Source organism: Phalacrocorax aristotelis, chromosome Z, assembly GCF_949628215.1.
Source record: "Phalacrocorax aristotelis chromosome Z, bGulAri2.1, whole genome shotgun sequence".
NCBI classification, from domain to species: domain Eukaryota; kingdom Metazoa; phylum Chordata; class Aves; order Suliformes; family Phalacrocoracidae; genus Phalacrocorax; species Phalacrocorax aristotelis.
The window spans coordinates 69178466-69202192 of NC_134311.1; the positions used below are offsets into that span (position 1 = coordinate 69178466).

General features: G+C 42.9%; 1 protein-coding gene across 4 annotated transcripts in view; it reads left to right on the forward strand.

Moving 5' to 3' along the window:
• PRLR (prolactin receptor) overlaps positions 1–23727 on the forward strand; it is a 187872-nt gene that overhangs the window by 150594 nt on the left and 13551 nt on the right. For all 4 annotated transcript variants that reach the window (XM_075079162.1, XM_075079163.1, XM_075079165.1 and 1 more), the window contains 7 exons: positions 1260–1429; positions 2252–2418; positions 3995–4136; positions 5608–5740; positions 7636–7805; positions 9643–9812; positions 10809–10953. In XM_075079162.1, the coding sequence (XP_074935263.1) occupies positions 1260–1429; positions 2252–2418; positions 3995–4136; positions 5608–5740; positions 7636–7805; positions 9643–9812; positions 10809–10953 (1097 nt within the window). The remainder of the gene's footprint in view (positions 1–1259; positions 1430–2251; positions 2419–3994; positions 4137–5607; positions 5741–7635; positions 7806–9642; positions 9813–10808; positions 10954–23727) is intronic.

A 23727-nucleotide genomic window follows, 5' to 3' on the forward strand; every position in this document is an offset into this window, starting at 1 on the left:
AATAAAATGAGTATATGTTTAGCAACTTTGCTTAACCTGTGCTGCTTCGTATAACTGTCCTTTCTCTCTGAAAACAAGAGGTCTCAGAGCAGGGGCAAGTAAGCAGGGAGTCTCAGAGGTTAAATGTCTTTGAATGAATCCAGTGAGGTTCAGAATAGATAAAGTAAAGCCTCAGAGTTCCCTCCTTCAATTAAATAAACTCCGAATCATTTGTTATTAATTGATCAGGAAAGATGCAGCCTTTAATGAAGTTACCACACTCAACAATGATCTGTTGGCTTTTATTTTATGAAAGTTCAAATGTTTCAAAATGAACATTTTAAGTCATACCTATCACAGTCCAGAACAGTCCTGCTTAGGGGTGGATAGGAGTGCTTCTCTGTTTCATTAAATCTGCTCAACACCAGGCACAGCCAAGCACACCAGATCTGGGCCATGGTTGCCTTTCTTAGCATATTGTCTCTCAGGTCAGTCCCCTTACTCCCATCTCTTATTTGTGAACTGGGACAAAACTGCCTGGGAACTAAGAGACCTTATTATTAGTAGTGCATAGAGCATAAGAATGGGACTAAAGTGCATCCTTGAACAATCTTAGCTGGTGCTCTGGGTTTGTGCAGATCTTCACACCTGAGATAGGCTTTGAATACATCACCCAGTTCAGCTTTAATTGAGTACAAAACAGTTCCTCTCCTAAAAAAGCCAAAGACTGATATAAATGTAATAGGTAAAAGATCATGAATTAATCAAATATTTTTTGTTGAGACCATTGTGATCACGATCATTTCAAAAAGCAGATAAATTAACATGTTGCTGAAAACAAAATAATCAATAAAGCACTCCTCTGTCATAGGGCCTGTGAGGTTACTTTCCAGGGGAAATATGTAAAGAACATATTTACAAACTTTTCTTCATTAGTCAAAGTGCATGTGTTTAATTTTCCTTTTAACTTGTTTTTAAACATTTTTAAAAATTGCCTTGTGCTGTCTCTGGAAATTTCTCTTTCCATTCTTTTGTCAACATATATCTATGTATAAAAAAGGGGATGAAAGCGTTCATCCTGAACAACTGCAGTAAAAGTAGCAATGAAGCATTTATGGTAATAGCATTTGACACTCACCAAAATGTTTCCCAGAGGTTGGATTATATATAGGTTCAAAGTTAAACATTTCAAATTTCTTTGCTAAACCTAGACCATTACTACCATATTATCTACTGTTTCATTTCCTAAACTTCTAACTTTTTAAATCATTTTATTTCAGTGAAGAAAAAATCTATGAATGTCCAGACTATCGAACGTCAGGTCCCAATTCCTGCTACTTTGATAAAAACCACACTAATCCTTGGACAACATATAATATCACTGTAATGGCAACAAATGCGATTGGAAGTAACAGCTCAGATCCTCAGTATGTGGATGTGACCTCCATAGGTAAAAAGAATGAAATAGAAATTAATAGAATAGAATGAAATGGAAAACAAACTAGTTTGAGATGTATGTGGCTTTTTAATCCTAGAATAACTAGTGGTGGAAGATCTCTTTCCTCATGATGTGAAAGTTGCTATGGAGGAGTGCTTATCTACAGATGACCTAAAATACACATCTTTAATTCAAGTGAAAACTGCATTTTACTTAATTTATAAGTAACTACATATTTTATTGTCATTTTAACTTTGGCTGAAAAATTGGCTCCAGCTTCTTATCTCTAGTATTTCAGTTAGACTCAATCACTGTTTTGTAGGTTCCTAGCACTTCAGGTTACAAAACTTTCAAATTTGGTTAAGCTACCTACATTTTTCAAATGTAAACATTCTTCTGGCTACTGGCATTGCAGTCCAGGGCAGGTAAAAATAACTGTGTAAGCACTCTGGGCTTTTTTAGCATTTTACATTCCTAATTCCATTCTGCTTTCTTCATACACATTATCTACACTTTCTAATGATAAATGTACGTAGTCTTTTTAGCTATGAAATAGCTGACATTTTAATTTTGCAAGAGTGGCCTAATGAAATTATGATTTCTATTTACTTAGCCTGACAAAATCAGAGTAAAATTTTAAGATTTGCTGATACTGTGGTAAATCAGTAGCCAGTTAAACACTATTAGGGAGAAAGGAAAGAAAGGTTATTGTACTATTACCTTAAAGAAGTGCTGAATGATCTGAAGTTAATGTGATGAAATGCAAAACCACAAAGGAGGTGCCTTTTCTGACAGAAAATTAAATCATTAATGGCAAACTTTTCATTTATACAGTTCAGCCAGATGCTCCTGTGAACCTCTCTCTAGAAACAAAAACATCTGCTAGCATAAGGTACCTTTGGGCAAAATGGTCTCCACCTCCATTAGCTGATGTCAGCTCTAATTCACATGTATATCACTATGAGCTACGACTAAAACCTGAGGAAAAGAAAGAGTGGGAGGTAATGGAAAAAATGTATTTCTTGTATAAATGCTCTTTTCAGTGAGTCCTTTTGTCTGAATTTAACTGGTATTATAAACATTTTAGCATTTTAGTTTTGGTAAGGATCGAAAATTAATGTAACCAAATCTGATTAAAGAAAGAAAAATACAGTAGTGGTTTGGAGAGACAGTGAAATTCAAGGTATTTGTGTAACTGTCCTAATGCCATATAATAAGAAAACCTATTTGGTCCACTAATATAATATTTAATTGTAATTTTCTTCAATGTGTCTGTTCCCAAGTATCACAGTAAGAGACTGTGCAGTTCATATAGTTTAAACCAAATCAGGATCAAGGCAATTTATTGATTCATTAGGATGTAATTAACTAGCAATCTCTTAACCATGCAGTCAAGATCAGTATCAGCAATACGACAGATAAATCACAATACTGGGCACTTAAAAATGTTAGTAGACCCATACAAACTTATAAATACACTTTCATAACTAGTCCCAGAAATATGCTATATACAGAAATTCCCCTCTCCCAGGAAGGGTGGGTTACAAGCACACCCCACCCTTCTGGGAGTATAAACCCCCCTATTTACATCCACTTCTGTAAGGGACATGGATGCTTTAACTTGATGTGAACCCATGTCCTTTCTTAGTCTACTAAGACACACATCAGTGAGAAAGAACCTATGCAGTCACATGCATACCCCAGGTGTGGGTTCCTCCCTGCTGCAGCCTACACTGCCCACAGTGCAGCTAGTCACAGCATCGGAGAGGGAGGCTGCTCTCTCTGACCCAGGTATAGGTCATGATGCTAGCAGAGCAACTTCTGATAGCATCAAACTAACTTTCCAGTCTACCCCAACAATTACAAGTGCTTCTTTAATACTGCTTTCAAGCTGACCCTTTTTGTTTCAGAAGCCTCTTAGTTATTCCCTAATTACTATATAATTGGGCTGAGAGTCATCATCATCATCCTCTTCAACATCATCAGTTGGGGGCAACCACCCTCTCAGAAAGTTTTGGGGTGTCCTAACTCACACACACTATTTCCATTGATATTTCCAACTGTTGCCATTTTGCAAGGAGTGGGCCACAGTACTCCCACAGCTGAGGTACCAGGGTAAAATATCATTCTTAAAGTCATAATCAGATGGCCTCAGTGCTGCCTAAATTGTTGATGCCTTAATGATGGAGAAAGCTATGTGTCTTTCAAGACACATAGTGTTCTGAAGAGAGATTTAAAGGGCCTGAGGAAGGTACTTGACAATAAGCACTAAAACTAGCCACTAAGAAGCATTACACAGAGAGTTTATCTGTGAGTTGGACTACCTATAGTGTTCCTTGCACTGTGGATCTGATGGAATACCAACTTATAGGAAGTCTACAATTAAATATGTTCTCGAGTATCAGAATCGCAGTGTCACTGAAGTGAGTTTTTCTTTGCTTTGTAATACACATCTTTAAAATACCCAACTGAAACACTTGCCTTTCAGAAGTCAGTGACACAAGCCTACTCCTTTATGGTTTATTTGTTAATATGGCCCATTTCTTTATTATTTTTCCAGTCTATTTTCTTTTCCAGACAATATCTGTTGGAGTGCAGACACAGTACAAAGTGATCAGGTTACAAGCTGGGGTAAAGTATGCTGTTCAGGTCCGTTGCATGTTAAACCTTGGAGAATGGAGTGAGTGGAGCTCTGAAAGACTCATTCAGATCCCTAATGGTGAGTGGATGATTGCTTTCTTTTAACTGTTATTAAATTCTAGTGGGTTCAGCATTGTGAAAGATGCCTAATTGGCAGCTGTGAAAAACGGGGTTCCTTACACAGATACTGCATGGAACTGGAGGAACACCTTAGTGCATCTTACTGTACTTTGTGCATAATTGCATATTTAGTCTTGTTGATCCACTCAGGATCCTCTCCTGAAACTGGCTACGACACACAGTCTTGGATTTACTAGGAAGGCACTTCTGATGCAGGTGTCCCTAAATAATTTATTGTTTTTTTCCATCTATTTAAAAATCATGTTGATTGCATCTGTAGCTATAGATATCAGGTAATAGTACTTGTGTAAGAATTATTCAGTTGTTCATTAGTAACCGGACTGAAAGCACTGCCACGTCTAACAGAGCCTAACACTTGCAGCTACTCTCACATGGAAATAATTATCTGTGTTCTGTTGCGTTTGAGTGGACACATTAAATATGCATGACATCTTATCTTTTCAGACGCTTTAGCCAGGTTGTCTCAAGTCATCTTCTTCTGTCACTAATAATATTATTCATTATTTGACATGGAGATTACTGAAGTACTGTTAAGAGAAAAAATCTTTTTTAATGTCCCATTTTCAGATCTGCCTTAGGCAATTAGAAATTTGGAAAATCAATGTCCCTACCCTAAATAGTAGAAAATATTTATTATTGATGTAATAGGACCATACTTTGCCACAAATAATAAATGCAAAAGTTTCAATCACATCAGGGTTTTGACTAGCATCATCCTTTTCAAAATTTAAGCGTTTTCCTCCGCCTGACTCTAAGTACTTTGCTTGAGTCTATAAAAATATCATTAGAAATCCAAATAATTATAAATTGCTTGGCAGCAATCAGGCAAGTAGCCTGAGTACAGAGCATAACATCACTTTACAAGAAAATATGAGAGCTGCTTCTTTATATCTTTGGAGTCAGCTCAGCATAGGTACTTCAGAAGAGAATTACTGGCAAGGACATAAATAAATGGGCAAACACATTCTTAATTTTTTTCCTGTAAAAGCCAAAAGAAATGGCAGATATTTTTTAAACAGTCAGAGACGTCTTAAAACACACTTTTGAAGAAAAAATGCAGAAAATAGATTAGATAGCAAAGTGTATATTAAATAATTTTAGAGAACCTGCTACAATAGTATTTGAGCACCCCTTAACAGATCTAGGGGCAGAGAAGAGCCACAGCCAGGGAACTGAAACATAGCTCCTCAGCATAGCTGCAGTGGGAAAGGATTTTCAATCCAGGTCAAAGCAGCAGGCTGCTGCCCTGAACCGTCCTTCCTTTCCTATGCTAATATGAAGCAAAACTTTCTTTCCTTGTAGAAAAAAAAAAAGTATTTTCCTATGCTCTGCTTGACATTGCTTTAAGAATTCAGGGTTGACCTACTGCATTAAACTTACTAATTAGTCCATTTCTTTACCTCTCACAGGAGAGTCACCTCCTGAAAAGCCTACAATAATAAAATGTCGTTCTCCAGAAAAGGAAACATTTACTTGTTGGTGGAAGCCTGGTTCAGATGGAGGACATCCTACTAACTACACTTTGCTTTACAGCAAAGAAGGGTAATAAACTATGTATAATTATTCATTGTCTTATTGGAAGGACCTGGAAAATCAGTCCTGATTGGTTTTGCATTTGGGAGATGTCATTTTCCATAGCACATGGCTTTGTCCAGTGTCATATTCTGGAATAGCACTAGCAGCAACATGTTTAAGGTTGAAATAGGATGTCATTATAATGTCAGGTTTTCACATTTCTGTGAATTCTTCTGCATTGAAAGTTGCCATGGCACAGCAACTGCATAATAGCGTGTAATACAAATGCACAGTCCTGTAGCTCTTTGGCCAAACAGCCCCAGAAATAAAGCTTTCCAAAATTACCAGATACTAAAACTTTCATCTTCTGATAATACTTCCTTTGCACAAGTATTCATAGGCCATGAATGCCTTCTGGCTTGTGCAGTAATCTTGGTCCTGAAACTTAGATCAAGTGCTAAACTTTCATTTTAAAGGAGTATTCAATATCTCGTTTGGGTCCTGTGAAATATTTTTGGTTCACATGGAACTGCTCAGCCTTGCACTGGCCTAACTGGATGCTAAACTCTGTCCTTGTCAGCTGAGAGCCAGGTTTTAGTGCAGAAAGACAGATACTGGTCCAGCCGGCCAGCGTGTTATCCTGAAAAGTGGGTTCATTTGCCTGGTGTGCAAAATGTGAAACTACACACAGAGTGGAGGTATTTTATTAATTTCATTTTTGCGCAAAGATTGGTGCTAGGTGGTAACCCACAAAGCTAGCACACCACACCAACAAACTACAAGGCATTTATACAGTTAAATGTGTCAGTGATAGCTAATATTCACACGCCTCAGCTAATAATTAGTTAATTTCTTTCTCATTTCACCTTAAAGATACAGCTCCCTTTAAATTTACTATGCATGCTCAGAGAGTAAGGGGCTTATTTGAGTAGAGGCTTTTCTGGCCTATGGGTGTGATGTATTTAGTCAGTGTTTAATGGGTGTGTTAGAACACTTCAGCAATCACTTTTGGCTCTCTGGAACCTGTAAGGGCTATGCAGTGGACAATGGCATTCAGACAAGTAAGAGCTGTGCTCTACTAGCCCACTGCTGCATCTACAACAGCCTAAGTTCTTACCATGGTTTAACTCCAGCTGGCAACTCAGCCCCACACATCTGCTCACTCACTCCCCTCAGTGGGATGGGGGAAAGAATCAGAAGAGTAAAAGTGGGGAAACTCATGGGGTGAGATAAAGACAGTTTAACAGGTAAAGCAAAACACACACACACACACACACAGAAACAAAGCAAAACAAGGAATTAATTCACTACTTCCCATGGGCAGGCAGGTGCTCAGCCACCTCCAGGAAAGCAGGGCTCCATCATGTGTAAACTATTACTGGGGAAGACAAATGCTATCACTCCAAATGTCCCCTCTTTTTGTCTTCTTCCCTCAGCTCTATATGCTGAGCATGATGTCATATGGTATGGAATGTCCCTTTGGTCAGTTGGGGTCAGCTGTCCCCTCCTGGCTTCTTGTGCACCCCCAGCCACTTGCTGGTGGGGTTGGGTGAAGAGCAGAAGAGGCCTTGACTCTGTGTAAGCACTGCTCAGCAATAACTATTACTGTATTATCAGCACTGTTTCCAGCACAAATTCAAAACACAGCCCCATACTAGCTACTATGAAGAAAATTAACTCTATCCCAGTCAAAACCAACACAATTCTTCAGGCTTTGTAGTCTTTATTTTGGGGGGAAAAATATGTACTATGGTCTCTGGAATTGTGCAATTGCTCTTTAGTCTGAAAGCAGTTTCCTGTTTTTCTTTATATCGCCAGGCATGAAAAATTTCATCCATCCCTAAATAATGCTAAACATATAGTAATCAAGTGTTGTTTTAGTCTGTGTAACTAACCTAATCACTGTGATTCTTTCATTTCAGAGAAGAAAAAGTTTATGAATGTCCAGATTACAGAACTTCAGGCCCCAATTCATGCTACTTCAATAAAAAACACACCTCTTTCTGGACCATATACAATATTACTGTGAGGGCAACTAATGAAATGGGAAGTACCATCTCTGATCCTCATTATGTGGATGTGACTTACATAGGTAAGAGATTGTCCTGGTTTTGGCTGGGATAGATTTAATTTTCTTCCTAGTAGCTGGTATAGTGCTGTGTTTTGGATTCAAGATGAGAATAATGTTGATAACACGCTGATGTTTTAGCTGTTGCTGAGCAGTGCTTACGCTTTGTGAAGGACTTTCCAGCTTCTCACACTTCCCTGCCAGTGAGGAGGCTGGAGGTGCACAAGCAGCTGGGAGGGGACACAGCCAGGACAGCTGACCCAAAATGGCCAAAGGGTTATTACATACCGTATTATGTCATGCTGAACAAAATCCTGGGGGAGGTTAGCTGGGGAGGCAGAACCACTGCTGGGGAGCTGGCTGGGCATTGGTCACCAGGCTGTGAGCAATTACATTGTGCATCACTTGTTTTGTATGTTGTTTTATTGTTATTATTATTATTCCCTTCCTTTTCTCTCCTATTAAATAGTCATCTCAATCCACGAGTCTTAACTTTTTTCTGATTCTCTCACAAATCCCACTGTGGGGGGAGTGAGGGAATTGCTGTGTGGTGTTTAGCTGCCTGCCGGGTTAAACCATGACAGAGATAAAAAGTATTTTCTGTGGAACCAACTAATTCAAAATTATGGGTTTTGATCCAAGAATTTTAATTCCAGCTCTTCTCATATATAGTATCATACACAAGGTAAAAACCTGTAAGACGAGTAAGATCTTATATGGTGTAATAATAAATCAATATTCATTCATTCACCATTTTATTTTCAAAGGAAGCCTAAAAATGCTAAAAGCTTTAAAACTGCATTCAGATAGCCATTTATTGGTTTCCCATATTTCTTTCAGTCAAGCCCTAAGAAACATCATCTAGTTAAAATCTTCTTCCAGTCTACCAGCAACTCAAACCAAATTGATCTTTTAACTAATAATACCTAAATTTGCTTACCTAAAAGCAGTTTCCAGACCCAAGAGAAGCTGTATTAGTGCTTTTTTTATAGCAGTGTACTAATAATCTCTTTTCGCTGACTTTTTCCACAGAGTGACTGTGGACAAGTATTTAGTTGTTTTTTTTTTTTTTCTAAGGGAATGGAACATTATCACTGATAACCATTTTGTTATCAGAGATCTGGCTGCCAGGGGACTGGCAACTGGAAAGGTGTTGCTGAAGAAAAGGCTTTACATTTTACCTCCATGCCCTGACTAACTTACTTGATGAAGATTTGCATCAGAGAGTGGTAAAATATGTGCACAATATGCAGAAGCTCTACCTCTGAACTGAGGAAGCTGCAAGCCTGGCTCTAGCAGAAACCTGCATTCCATTTTGTTTTATTTCTGAGATACAGACAGGGCTTTAATATTACTGGTTCACTTTTTAAAAACATCCTTATGTATGCACATAGGGATTATGCTGTTGTGTTTTCTGAATGTAAAAGATGGCAGGTGGAGGAGGGAACAAGTTTCATCAGCTACATCTGTGTTTTTAGCATGCCTAAATATATATGCCAACTTTGGTAAGATTTTGATAAAACAACTTTCATAACAAGGCATTGAAGATATTAACTTTGAAATGCAGTTGTGGGGAAAAGCAGCAAATGATAATGTAAGAAAAAATTATTTCTGGTGATAATTGATTAAGGTAAACCTCAACATGAACTCAACTTATTTACTGTTATTCTGTTTTTTCTTCAGATACATAAATCCATGCTTGGTTTATCAGGAAACTCTTGATCCCTGTATTCCAGCACCAGTTCCAAATTACTAGACACTATAAAGGTGGCAACTCAGCACTCACACCATTTTACATTTCTTCCTAAGATGAAAGGAAAAATCGTTTAGACTCTTATTGTCAGTTCTTTTATTTTAACAGTACAGCCAGATCCTCCTGTGAATGTAACTCTGGAATTAAAAAAGCCAATAAATAGAAAACCATATCTGGTCTTAACATGGTCTCCACCACCACTGGCAGATGTCAGGTCTGGATGGCTTACCCTTGAATATGAGTTGCGACTAAAGCCTGAAGAAGGAGAGGAGTGGGAGGTAAAGGCATTGCAAGTTTTTACTAGGTGATGTTTTCTGATCAATTAGATTTTGTTAACCAGGTCCCTTGCCTGAAGTAATGAAGCAGGCACACTGAATAGTTATAATTTTTCAAAAGTGCTTGTGCGATCTACAAATTCCTACTGAGAATACTGGTGTGTCAGATGCTGTTATGTGACAGCAGGTGATAAAGTACTTATTTTTAATTGTGGCCATTATATAGTAATCATATTGGCATTACAGTTTAAATTGTTCGTTCTCATTTAGTCAGTTTTCTTTTGTGATAATTTGTTTTTAACCGCAAGCACTTTTGGGGTAACAGAAAGCTCAGTGACATTATGTAAAATCATTTAAGTTTGTGCAAATAGACATTAGGTGGTTGTTGTCATGACCACATAATAATTGTGTACAGCCACAATCTGCAACTCAAACATCCGGTCTATGAATTAAAGCCCCCATTTATTGTTATTTGGCTGCATCCCCTTCTTTTCTGCTGCAACGCTTCCCAGCCATCTCTGTACCTCCTACTTCCTTACCCCTGTCACTGCACTTTCCAGCCCCCTGGCCATTGCAAGATCCACTTCTTACTACCATGTGCAGTTCCACCAACTCCACATTCCTTCTTTTCTCTCTGTATTTTCTTCTCCCATCTCTGTTTCTTGACTCCTTCTCCTACTTTAATCATTGCAGTTCCTGCCATTACTACAGCTCCCCCCATCTGCCATATGCTCATAATGTGTCTTTTTAATAGTTTAATTTGCCCAGTATATCAGAGCCAGGTCTCATTCCCACTGAATTATGTTAGAAAGCTGTACAATAGAAATAAAAGAAATGTACCGTTATGCAGGTATGGAATAACGGTACAATTATTAGGAAGATATCCAGATTTTTTTCTGTATTCCCAATGTGGTTATCAAGCCATAAACCTAGCTGTGATTTTCATAGAAAAATATCTTGATTTTTTAATGCATTTTATGATTTTTGTTTAATTTACAGACTATTTTTGTTGGACAGCAAACACAATATAAAATGTTTAGCTTAAATCCCGGAAAGAAATATATTGTACAGATTCACTGCAAACCAGACCACCATGGATCATGGAGTGAATGGAGCTCAGAAAAATATATTCAGATCCCTACTGGTGAGTGGCCAGGCATTCCTTCAGTAATTGTTATTACATGGAAGTTCATGTAAAACTTTTGTTAGCTGTTTGTGGCACCCATCCAGATTGACATCCCACAGTTTCCCTAGGTAAGAACATCATTGCTAAGGTAACTGAATTTTCAACGTCCCTGCACCATATCCAGTTAACTTTCCCCTTCATTACTTTTTGGAGTTAAGAAAGCTAATCTGTTTCTTTACTTTTTTAAACCACATCCTTTCTATTTATTGCCTCATTTGTTCTCATTATGGTAGTTTTTAATTAAAGGAGTACTGGTAACTGCATTAAAACTGCTACATAGACAACAGTAAAAATTATACCTTACTCTCTATCGTGAATGAATTTGAAATAAATACCTGTCATGGTTTTAGCTGGGATAGAGTTAATTTTCTTCACTGCAGCTGGCACAGTGCTGTGCTGTGGACTTAGTATGACAACAATGTTGATAACACACAGATGTTTTAGTTGTTGCTAGGTAGTGCTTATACTAGTCAAGGACTTTTCTAGCTTCCCATGCTCTGCCAGGTGCACAAGAAGCCGGGAGGGGACGGGACGCAGCTAAGAGAGCAGATTCAAACTGGCCAAAGAGATATTCCATAGCATGTAACATCCCGCCCAGTATCTTAACTGGGAGGAGCTGGCTGGGGGAGGGAGACAGCAGTCGCGGCTCGGGGACCGGCAGCATCGGTCGGCGGGTAGTGAGCAGTTGTATCGTTCGTGTTTCTGGTTTTTCCCTTTTTTTTCCCTTTACTATATTACCATTACTGTTATAGTTATCATTATAATTTTATTCCAATTATTGAAGTGTTCTTATCTCAACCCACAGGTTTCTTTTTCTGCTTTTGCTCTTCCGATTCTCTCCCCCATCCCACAGGGGTGGGGGGAGTGAGCGAGCAGCTGTGTGGTGTTTAGTTGCCAACTGGGGCTGAACCACGACAGTTCTTTTTGGCTCTCAACGTGGGGCTTGAAGGGTTGAGATAATAACAGTTGCCGGTCACAGCCTAGACTCTGTTCCAATATTAGTTTATCCGATCTGCACCATGCTCTTGTATTTGCTGTGTCTGTTAAACATTGGTGTTGATTTTTGTGGTCTGCTGTGCTCTGCAGTGATTAGTGATGTTTTGCCTGGGAGACTTCTCTTTAAAACATTGGCCTTGAGTTTTATTTGGTATTTGAAGTTTATACTGAAGCCGTTACTGTATGTCGGGTACAACCTCATGGATAGAGTTAACAATTATAGGCTCTGCTCTGAGAGTTTTTTTATGGAGGAAATACAGCATAGCAGCTTAGCTACTATCTTCTATAATGCCTCCTCCTTCATTACAACAACTTTTCAGTATCTTGAACATCCTTGGATAGTTAAGATATATCTGTTGATATTGCTTTGGCAGACCATTTCAGTTCTGTCTAAGGTTAATAAGCAATTTAAGAATATCATCCAAAGATCTGCCCCAAGGCTCAATAGCTATGCGTGGCAGGGTATGTGGGGTAATATGGGCAAATGCCTAAGACGATGGGCACCCCCAGTGTATTGGGACTTCACCCCTGAACAAGTGCAGAATCCTGAAAAATTAGTAGAATATTTGGAGGAAGTATGTTGTCACCCAGGCAATTCTAGAGAGACACAAATCACTGCAATGTGCTGGGGCCTGGCCCATGCCTACCGAGTCCTGTTTAACAGTATTCAGTACCCCCAAGGGGAAGAGAAGGCCTCTGAATCTAAAACGACCAGCACAAGGACAGTTAGAACCACTGCAGCCACTCAAACCCCCATGACAGACCCTGCGGCCACTCCAACCCCGGTGACAACCACTGCGGCCACTCAAACCACCACGACAGACCCTGCGGCCACTCCAGCCCCGGTGACAACCACTGCAGCCACTCAAACCACCGCAACAGGCGCTGCGGCTACTCCAACCCCAGTGACAAGCCCTGCGACCACTCAAACCACCTCGATGTGCACTGCAGCTACTCCAACCCCAGTGACAAGCCCTGCAGCCACTCATACCACCACGACAGGAGCTGTGGCCACTCAAAACACCCCGGTGACAACAACTGCGGCCACTCAAACCACCACGGCAGGCGCTGCGGCTACTCCAACACCAGTGACAAGCCCTGCCGCCACTCAAACCACCACGACAGGCGCTGTGGCTACTCCAACCCTGGTGACAACCACTGCAGCTACTCCAACCCCCACAACAGGGGCTGCGGCTACTCCAACCCTGGTGACAAGCCCTGCGGCCACTCAAACCACCACGACAGGCGCTGCGGCTACTCCAACACCGGTGACAAGCCCTGCGGCCACTCAAACCACCACGACAGACGCTGTGGCTACTCCAACCCCAGTGACAAGCCCTGCGGCTACTCAAACCACCATGACAGGTGCTGCGGCTACTCCAACACCGGTGACAAGCCCTGCCGCCACTCAAACCACCACGACAGGCGCTGTGGCTACTCCAACCCCAGTGACAACCACTGCGGCTACTCAAACCACCATGACAGGTGCTGCGGCTACTCCAACACCGGTGACAAGCCCTGCCGCCACTCGAACCACCACGGCAGGCGCTGCGGCTACTCCAACCCTGGTGACAACCACTGCGGTCACTCCAACCCCCACAACAGGCGCTGCGGCTACTCCAACCCCAGTGACAAGCCCTGCGGCCACTCAAACCACCACAACAGGCGCCCTGGTGACAACCACTGAGGTCACTCCAACCCCCACAACAGGTGCTGTGGCTACTCCAACCCCAGTGACAAGCCCTGCGGCCACTCCAACCACCACGACAGGCACTGCGGCTACTCCAACCCCGGTGACAACCACTGCGGCCACTCAAACCACCACAACAAGCGCCGCAGCCACTCCAACCCCGGTGACAACCACTGCAGCCACTCAAACTACCACAACAGGCGCTGCGGCTACTCCAACACCGGTGACAACCACTGCGGCCACTCCAACCACCACGACAGGCGCTGTGGCTACTCCAACCCTGGTGACAACCACTGCAGCCACTCAAACCCCCACGACAAGCCCTGCGGCCACTCAAAACACCACGATGGGTGCTGCAGCTACTCCAGCCCCGGTGACAAGCCCTCCCACCACTCAACCCGCCACAACAGGCGCTGCGGCTACTCCAACCCCAGTGACAACCACTGCGGCCACTCAAACCACCACGACAGGCGCTGCAGTTACTCCAACACCAGTGACAAGCCCTGCGACCACTCGAACCACCACGACAGGCGCTGCAGTTACTCCAACCCTGGTGACAAGCCCTGCGACCACTCAAACCGACCAAACAGGCGCTGTGGCTACTCCAACACCGGTGACAAGCCCTCCGGCCATTCCAACCCCCATGACAGATGCTGTGGCTACTCCAACCGCAGTGACAAGTACTGCGGCCACTCAAACCACCACAACAGACTCTGCGGCCACTCAAACCACCACAACAGACTCTGCGGCCACTCAAACCACCACAACAGACTCTGCGGCCACTCAAACCACCACAACAGACTCTGCGGCCACTCCAACCTTGGTGACAAGCCCTGCGGCCACTCCAACCTTGGTGACAAGCCCTGTGGCCGCTCCAACTCCGACGACAAGCCCTGTGGCCGCTCCAAACCCAGTGAGAAGCGTTGCTGCTGAATCAGATAACCAACCCGTGCCAATATCAGTTGCCCCTGTACACAGGAAGAAATCCTGGAAGAGAAAGTCAACTTGTTTAGAAACAGATGATAAAAAAGCATGGCCATCACCAAGAGAGCTGTTGGAAAGCGATAACCGGGTTTATTGGACTGTGTTGATCCAATGGCCGGGAACATCAGCCCCACAGGAGTATGAAGCTTTAGTGGACACTGGTGCACAGTGCACCCTAATGCCATCAAACTATATAGGGTCAGAACACATCATGATTTTTGGAGTGACAGGGGGATACCAAGAGCTAACTATATTGGAGGCCGAAGTGAGCCTAACTGGGAATGAGTGGCAAAAGCATCAAATTGTCACTGGCCCAGAGGCTCCGTGCATCCTTGGCATAGACTATCTCAGGAGAGGGTATTTCAAGGACCCAAAAGGGTACAAGTGGGCTTTTGGTGTAGCTGCCTTGGAGACAGAGGAAATTAAACAGCTGTCTATCTTGCCTGGTCTCTCGAAGGACCCTTCTGTTGTGGGGTTGCCGGAGGACAAAGAACAACAGGTGCCGATCACCACCACAACAGTGCACCGGCGGCGATATCGCACCAACCGAGACTCCCTGATTCGCATCCATGAGGTTACTCATCGACTGGAGAGCCAAGGAGTGATCAGCAAGACTCGCTCACCCTGTAACAGTCCTGTATGGCCAGTGCAGAAGTCTAATGGAGAGTGGAAACTAACGGTAGACTATCGTGGCCTGAACGAAGTCACTCTGCCACTGAGTGCTGCCGTGCCAGACATGCTAGAACTTCAATACGAACTGGAGCCCAAGGCAGCCAAGTGGTATGCCACCGTTGACATTGCTAATGCATTCTTCTCAGTCTCTCTGGCAGCAGAGTGCAGGCCACAGTTTGCTTTCACTTGGAGGGGCGTCCAGTACACCTGGAATCGACTGCCCCAGGGGTGGAAACACAGTCCTACCATTTGCCATGGACTGATTCAGACTGTACTGGAACAGGGAGAAGCTCCAGAACACCTTCAAAACATTGATGACATCATCGTGTGGGGCAACACAGCGGAAGACATTTTTGAGAAAGGAGAGGAAATACTCCAAATCCTTGTGAAGGCCTGTTTTGCCATAAAACAAAGTACAGTTAAGGGACCCGCTGAAGAGATCCAGTTCTTAGGAATAAAATGGCAAGATGGATGTTGTCAGATTCCAATGGATGTGATCAACAAAATAGCAGCCATGTTTCCACCAACTAGCAAAAAAGAAACACATGCTTTTTTGAGAGTTGTGGGTTTTTGGAGAATGCATATTCCAGATTATACTCTGATTGTAACCCCTCTCTATCAAGTGACCTGGAAGAGGAATGATTTCAAATGGGGCCCTGAGCAACAACAGGCCTTTGAACAGATTAAACAGGAGATAGACCATGCAGTAGCCCTTGGGCCAGTCCAGGCAGGACAAGATGTAAAAAATGTGCTCTACACTGCAGCCGGGGAGAATGGCCCTACCTGGAGCCTCTGGCAGAAAGTACCAGGGGAGACCCGAGGTCGACCCCTGGGGTTTTGGAGTCGTGGATACAGAGGGTCCGAAGCCCACTACACTCCAACTGAAAAAGAGATATTGGCAGCATATGAAGGGGTTCGAGCTGCTTCAGAAGTGGTTGGTACTGAAGCACAGCTGCTCCTGGCACCCCGACTGCCGGTGCTGGGCTGGATGTTCAAAGGAAACATCCCCTCTACACACCATGCAACCAATGCTATGTGGAGTAAATGGGTTGCACTGATCACCCAGCGGGCTCGAGTAGGGAACCCCAGTTGCCCAGAAGTCTTGGAAGTGATCATGGACTGGCCAGAAGGCAAAGATTTTGGAATATCACCAGAGGAGGAGGTGACACGTGCTGAAGAAGCCCCACTCTATAACAAACTGACAGAAGATGAAAAGCAGTATGCCCTGTTCACTGATGGGTCCTGTCGCCTTGTGGGAAAGCACCAGAGGTGCAAGGCTGCTGTATGGACTCCTACACGACAAGTAGCAGAAACTGCTGAAGGAGAAGGTGAATCGAGCCAGTTTGCAGAGGTAAAGGCCATCCAGCTGGCCTTAGACATCGCTGAATGGGAAAAGTGGCCAGTGCTCTGTCTCTATACTGACTCCTGGGTGGTGGCAAATGCCCTGTGGGGGTGGTTACAGCAGTGGAAGCAGAACAACTGGCAGCGCAGAGGCAAACCTATCTGGGCTGCCGCATTGTGGCAAGATACTGCTGCCCGGGTAGAGAACCTGGTTGTAAAGGTACGGCATGTGGATGCTCACGTCCCCAAGAGTTGGGCCACTGAAGAACATGGAAAAAACCAGTGGGTGGATCAGGCTGCTGAGATTGAAGTGGCTCAGGTGGATCTGGACTGGCAGCAAAAGAGTGAACTATTTCTAGCTCAGTGGGCCCATGACACCTCAGGCCATCAAGGGAGAGATGCAACATACAGATGGGCTTGTGATCAAGGGGTGGACTTGACCATGGACGCTATTGCACAGGCTATCTACGAATGTGAAACATGTGCTGCAATCAAGCAAGCGAAGCGGCTAAAGCCTCTGTGGTATGGGGGACAATGGCTGAAATATAAATACGGGGAGGCCTGGCAAATTGACTGTACCACACTCCCACAAACGTGTCAAGGCAAGCGCCATGTGCTTACAGTGGTGGAAGCAACCACCAGCTGGCTGGAAACATACCCTGTCCCCCACGCCACTGCCCGGAACACTATCCTGGACCTGGAAAAACAAGTCCTGTGGCGACATGGCACCCCAGAGAGAATTGAGTCAGACAATGGGACACATTTCCAAAACAGCCTCATAGCCACCTGGGCCAAAGAGCCTGATATTGATTGGGTGTATCACATCCCCTATCATTCACCAGCCTCTGGGAAAACCGAAAGATACAATGGACCATTAAAAACTATGCTAAGAGCAATTGGGGGTGGAACATTCAGGCACTGGGATACATATTTAGCAAAGGCCACGTGGTTAGTCAACACGAGGGGATCTGCCAATCGAGCTGGCCCTGCCCAGTCAGAAATCCTACATACTGTGGAAGGGGACAGAGTCCCTGTAGTGCACGGAGAAAATATGCTGGGCAAAACTGTCTGGGTTCTTCCTGCCTCAGGCAAAGGCAAACCCATTCGTGGGATTGCTTTTGCTCAAGGCCCTGGGTGCACTTGGTGGGTGATGTGAGAAGGTGGAGGAGTCTGGTATGTACATCAAGGGGATTTGATTTTGGTGAAAACAGCCAATGAACTGAATAGTATGCTCTTAATTCCTATATAATGTTGTATGTTATCACTACTATGTTGCTACATGCCAATATATCAATGGTATCATGGTGGGAATCTCTCAAATTAATGAAAAAAATTAACTTTAATTGAACCAAGAAAAGTACAGCAGTGATAGAACAAGGACTAACAGTGCAGCAGTGATGGAACAAGGACTGACTTCAGCATGCAGCAATCCAACACCACACACAGCACCTCTCTGAAAGACTCGTACAATAGATGGAACCCAAAGTCACAGACTAAATTAACTCAATGGACATTTCACAGACATTTTACAGGGGTGGTCCATAGTCTAGGGGAATGATAAATGAAATCTGTATATTCTATTAAAGGATGAGAAAACAGGTAGGGGTGTTGTGTTAATAGTAGGAGTCTGAGGAGTGGCTAGGGGGAGATCCTACCATTGAGTCATGAGGTTCATACAGCACCCACTTGCTTTATAAACTCCTTCTCAGAGGAGAGTCTAGGTGCGGCTAAGTCCAGTCTTAGTCTCAGACTTGGTCAACAGTTTGTTTTCTAATGATTGTAGATGTAACCACCCATCAGAGTATTTGTTGTTAGTAATTAATTTGGCAGCTGCCCAGGCTGGTCACATTCAATGAGAATGATCATGGCTATATTAATGTATAGTTATTTAAAGCAACAGATACATAGGTTCTTTGGATTACCAGTGATAGAATTGCTGGTTACAAGACACAGACAAATACTAGGAAAATTAGTAACACTGCTAGGCTACAAGTGTGTTAAGCAAATACTAAGCAACTCTAATGTATTGGAGATTTAAAGTGAAGCTATAGAGAGATTTCTAAGTTTTCCTGGGGAAACACTTCATATAGCCAAGTGCTCAAATCTTACCCAAAGGCATCCCAATGGGGGTGGAAGAGAGGCTCAGCCTGTCAACTGGTCCCAGGAGTCAGTGTGGTACGCAATGGTCTCTTCCCCAACATCCCTTTTCTCTTAACCTAATTTATACTATTTTTTACCTTTCAGGTGGAGCTTGAGTGACTCTAGTCATACATACCTTTATTATGATTGGTGTAAAATTTCCTTGCTTTTCCCAGTAAGGGGTGGTTGCACCTTAGAGGCAGGTAGCTTTTAGGATGGAGGTGTGTTTTAGTATTATAATGGTAAAAAGGAAAGCATTTTATCAAAAGCATGACAGACTGTTGGCTCAGGGTAGCAAATGTGCAGTGTACCAGCTCCATGATACCACAAGTTCCCATTTAATACCGAGCCTAGCCAAGTGTGCAGTGTACCATCTCCATGGTCACAGAGCCTGGCCATGGTGTCTCCACACCTTTCCACCCTCCAGACAAATCCTCTTAGAGTCAGTACACCAAGTTCTCCTGGCATTGCTGACATCTAAGGTTATAAGCCTAGGGAACTTCCATGTTCCATGGAATAGATTTCTCAACTGTCAGCTGCACCCTACCCTGCAAGCTTCTTCAATGCTGTACCTTTTCTAAAAACATAAGTTTAATTTCTAAGTCACCCCCAGCGATTATTCCACAAGTGTTTATTGAAATTGTATTTGATAGTATGGGACCTGAGCATGATGTAAATTATATGGAATAAGGGGTGGATACTGTCATGGTTTTAGCTGGGATAGAGTTAATTTTCTTCACTGCAGCTGGCACAGTGCTGTGCTGTGGACTTAGTATGAAAATAGTGTTGGTAACACACAGAAGTTTTAGGTGTTGCCAGGTAGTGCTTATACTGGTCGAGGACTTTTCTAGCTTCCCATGCTCTGCCAGGTGCACAAGAAGCCGGGAGGGGATGGGACGCAGCTAAGAGAGCAGATTCAAACTGGCCAGAGGGATATTCCATAGCATGTAACATCATGCCCAGTATGTTACCTGGGAGGAGCTGGCTGGGGGAGGGAGGCAGCAATTGCGGCTCAGGGACCGGCAGCATCGGTCAGCGGGTGGTGAGCGGTTGTATCATTTGTCTTTCTGGTTTTTCCCCTTTTTTTTCTGGTTTTTCCCTTTCATGATATTATCATTATTGTTATTGTTATCATTATCATCTTATTCCAATTATTAAAGTGTTCTTATCTCAACCCACAGGTTTTTTTTTGTTTTTGCTCTTCAGATTCTCTCCCCCATCCCACAGGGTGGGGGGAGTGAGTGAGCAGCTGTGTGGTGTTTAGTTGCCAACTGGGGCTGAACCACGACAACACCTCAATGTACAAAGTGTTACAATAGAAATGCCTAAAAATATCTAATCCTGGATCATTTAACCCACCATTTAATTAATTGTATGATATGTATTATAATTAAATGGCTAGCATATTGGCATAATTGGATTTGAACTCAAATATTTGAACTGGCTGTGGCAAGTTTTCACTTTTCATACACTTTTGTATAATTTTTAAAATACAACACAGTATGGTAAGTATTAGTAAAACCACTACAGGGTGAAGCATCTTGTTGAAGATTCCTGTTGCAGATGGTGACCATCCAACTAAAGTGTCCCACCAGTGGTGGTCTCCATCCTTCTTCACTCTTTCTGAGACAGGGTGTCTCTCCTCTGCACCATGATGGGCAGTAATTAGAGTTCCTTTTCCATTGTTCTGAATTCTTTGCAGCAACTGGTTCAGATCATCATGTTGCAATAGTTTTCTCACCAATGTGAGATTGATTCCAATGGGGGTAGGTAACAAATCTTGATATGATATGTAGTTAGATTGTAGCAATTGGTAGGATGTGACAGGAGCTGAATAATTAAAGTCACATCCCATTATGTTAGTGAAGTTACAAACACAAATATTAGAGTGATTATGAGTATCTACAGTGGTGCTTCTACAAGTATAGAATCACAAAGGGTTCTCACACAAGTGCATCCTTTCCCAATACATATAAGTACAGTTTTAGGGGTTTAATCAGGTGGTATTTCAAAATGACAAATATTTTGATCAGTGTCAAGACAAATGTCTTGGGCTTTGGTGGTGTTCCTCTCACAAATAAATCCTTGTTGCTCCCACACAACATATGCGGTAACATCAAGGGTTTCCCATTTGTCTTCTCTTAGTCAGGCCCTTGCTCGATGTTCCAATGTGTAGAGTGCGGCCCCATTGTGGTTTAATCCTAGTGCAGTGATTGGGTATACGGTATATTGCATTGCACATTGTCAACACAAAAGCTGTGGATTTGCCATCAGTAGGGTTATAGGTGAAATTAACTGGATACCACTAGGACTGGAATTCTTTCTCAAATTTAGTTGCATTATCCCAAATTATCTTTTGAATTTCAGTGGGCAGGGTCCCTCCCTCACCTTCTCATACAACTGCAGCGACTATAGATTGTATCCACAGTTGAGCTTGGATACAACTAAGAGCTAGAGAAGCATTATTTTGGGTGGCACCAAGTGCATCCATAATCAACTCATGGTCTTTCACATTTACCTTTCCCCAGTGAGGGAATATATCTGATAAAAGCCATTTGTTATCTCCCAGAGCTGAAAGAGAAGATTGTAAAGGGTGCTTCCAGTCCCGTTCCTAAGGCACCAGTCACATCTCTCTTTGGTCGTTTTTGAGAGGTGGGGGTCCATCTGTGCAACCATGCTGACCATCCTGGGTAAGATGTACCCAGGAATGGTGAGCAGGTAGGTTTAATTGCAGAGATATTGGTCTGCATTGCTAATTCCACCCGTTTGAGGGAGTACAACGGATTAAACAGCACTTGTTGCTGACCTGTATTTTTAATTATGTAAGGGCCTGCATGGAAAATGAAAGGAGTTAGACTAATGGGAGGCTGAGTCAGTACACTTTCAGGCATTTAGGGGGGCAGAGGTTCCTTGTCTTTTGCAACTGGTGCAATCATAAATTCAAAGAACAATTCAGTGCCTCTGCGAGCCCAAAGACAGGTTTGGTATTTTATATAATTATAGATTTGGTAAAGGTAAAATTGTGCCAGCAATCTAAAGTTGGTTCACTTACTTTGTAACACTCAGTATCATAATTTTTCGGTTTGGTAGAGTCAGCGTACACTGTTTCAATTTCTGTCAGCCTATGATGAGTGGACCCATTAGTTGCTTGACAGCCAATTTGTATGGCTTGTCCTGGAATGGCTTGAAGCCTAGCCATCCGAAGAGAGTCATTCCAACTCCATTCATCCCTTGAATACACTACATTCCCATGCGTAACTACAGTGTAGACATTTAAGTTTCTTCTGTTTTGCAGTGTTCCAATGATTGCTGTATATCGTGACAATGCATAGTCCCAAAGGTCATTGGGAGATGCCGTAGTGAATGTGGGTATATTCCTAACCCCATACAGTAGGTGTCAAATGGGGTGGCTGGGCCTCAGCCAGGCAAGGTGGTTGCATCAGGTTCAATCATATCTATTTTGACCTGGAATGACAGCCCTATACGCTGTTGCTTTGACAATATTAGCCTTGAGCAGTATTGTTGCCATACACAAGCCACAGTTGTGGGTTTCACTGAAGTAAAATGATACCAACAATCCCGCTCATCAGTGACATTTCCTTCTGGAAATATCAGATATAGTTATAGAAGTGGACTTTTCATGGGTTGATCCGTTAATCATTCTACACCCTACTTGGATTTCTTCTCCTGTTTTCCCCTTCAGGAGTGGAGACCATCCGTTATCCCAGTTCCACTTGTGTCATGAGAACAGCTCGGCTCCATACATAACTACAGTAGCTAAGTTTACATTTTTCCTGATGGTTCCTGTGATCCCATTATATTTAATATGGGCTTGGGACCACGGCCATGCTGGATCTTCCTCGCTATACACCAAAGGAGTGGTATTAGGATCAAAATACAAATCAAAATGTATGCTAAATGTAGCAGCAATTCAAAGACATATACTTCAAGTGGAGTCCTCTTTTCTCAGAGTTCCTGTGAACATATAAAAGGAAACAAACATGCTCAGTCATTATTCAACCGGCAGGGTTAAAAAGAAGGTGAAATCCACTGGGTGCTAATCCGGTGTACCTTTCCTGAGGAATCTTTGGCTTCCCATGCATGGGGAATTTTGGGGGTAGTTAGTACCATTGGTACTACACCACTCTGAGCCATTTTCATCAGCACAGGTTGTCCAGTGTAGAATCCTATAGAATATTCTCCTGGTTTAGTATGAACCCTTGGAGTAATTGTATTAGCAGATGCACAAAAGGCTTTCATTTTGGGGCAGCCATCTCCACTCCATCGATTATTTAATTGATGGATGGTGTCATACAATCGCAAATGCCACCCAGATTTGTGAGTGTTTGCGAAATGCTTAACCAACCCGTTGGTGCGTTCAACAATGCCGTTCACCTGTGGGTAGTAGGGGGTGTGAAATACCCACCAAATCCCTTCCTTTTTAGCCCAGTTTTGTACCACTGCAGCTGTGTAGTGTGAGCCATTATCACTTTGAATCTCTTCTGGCAAGGGAAGTGTGCTGAACTATCCCTTAAGGCCTTTTACTGTGTTTTCACCAGTGGCTGACGTAAGGTCAGCAGCTATGGTGAGACCAGATATAACCTCTACTCCCACCAGGATGTATCTTTTCCCACCTGAGGGTCATAGTGGGATGATGTAATCAATCTGCCAAGAGTGCCACAATGTTTTCTTGTCCCAAATGTGCAGGGAGGTGCCTTACTCGCATGGTCTTTGTTAAGTCGTAGCAGACATTGTAAAGAGGCAATCACTACTTGTTCCCACGGCTTAACTGATACAGGCCATCCTCGGGCTATACCTTCCTGATATAAATCAGCCTGTCCAGTCTGGCCACACTTGACATGCAACCATTCGAGTTAGCGTTCCCATTCTTGATCGTTGTTCCCAACATC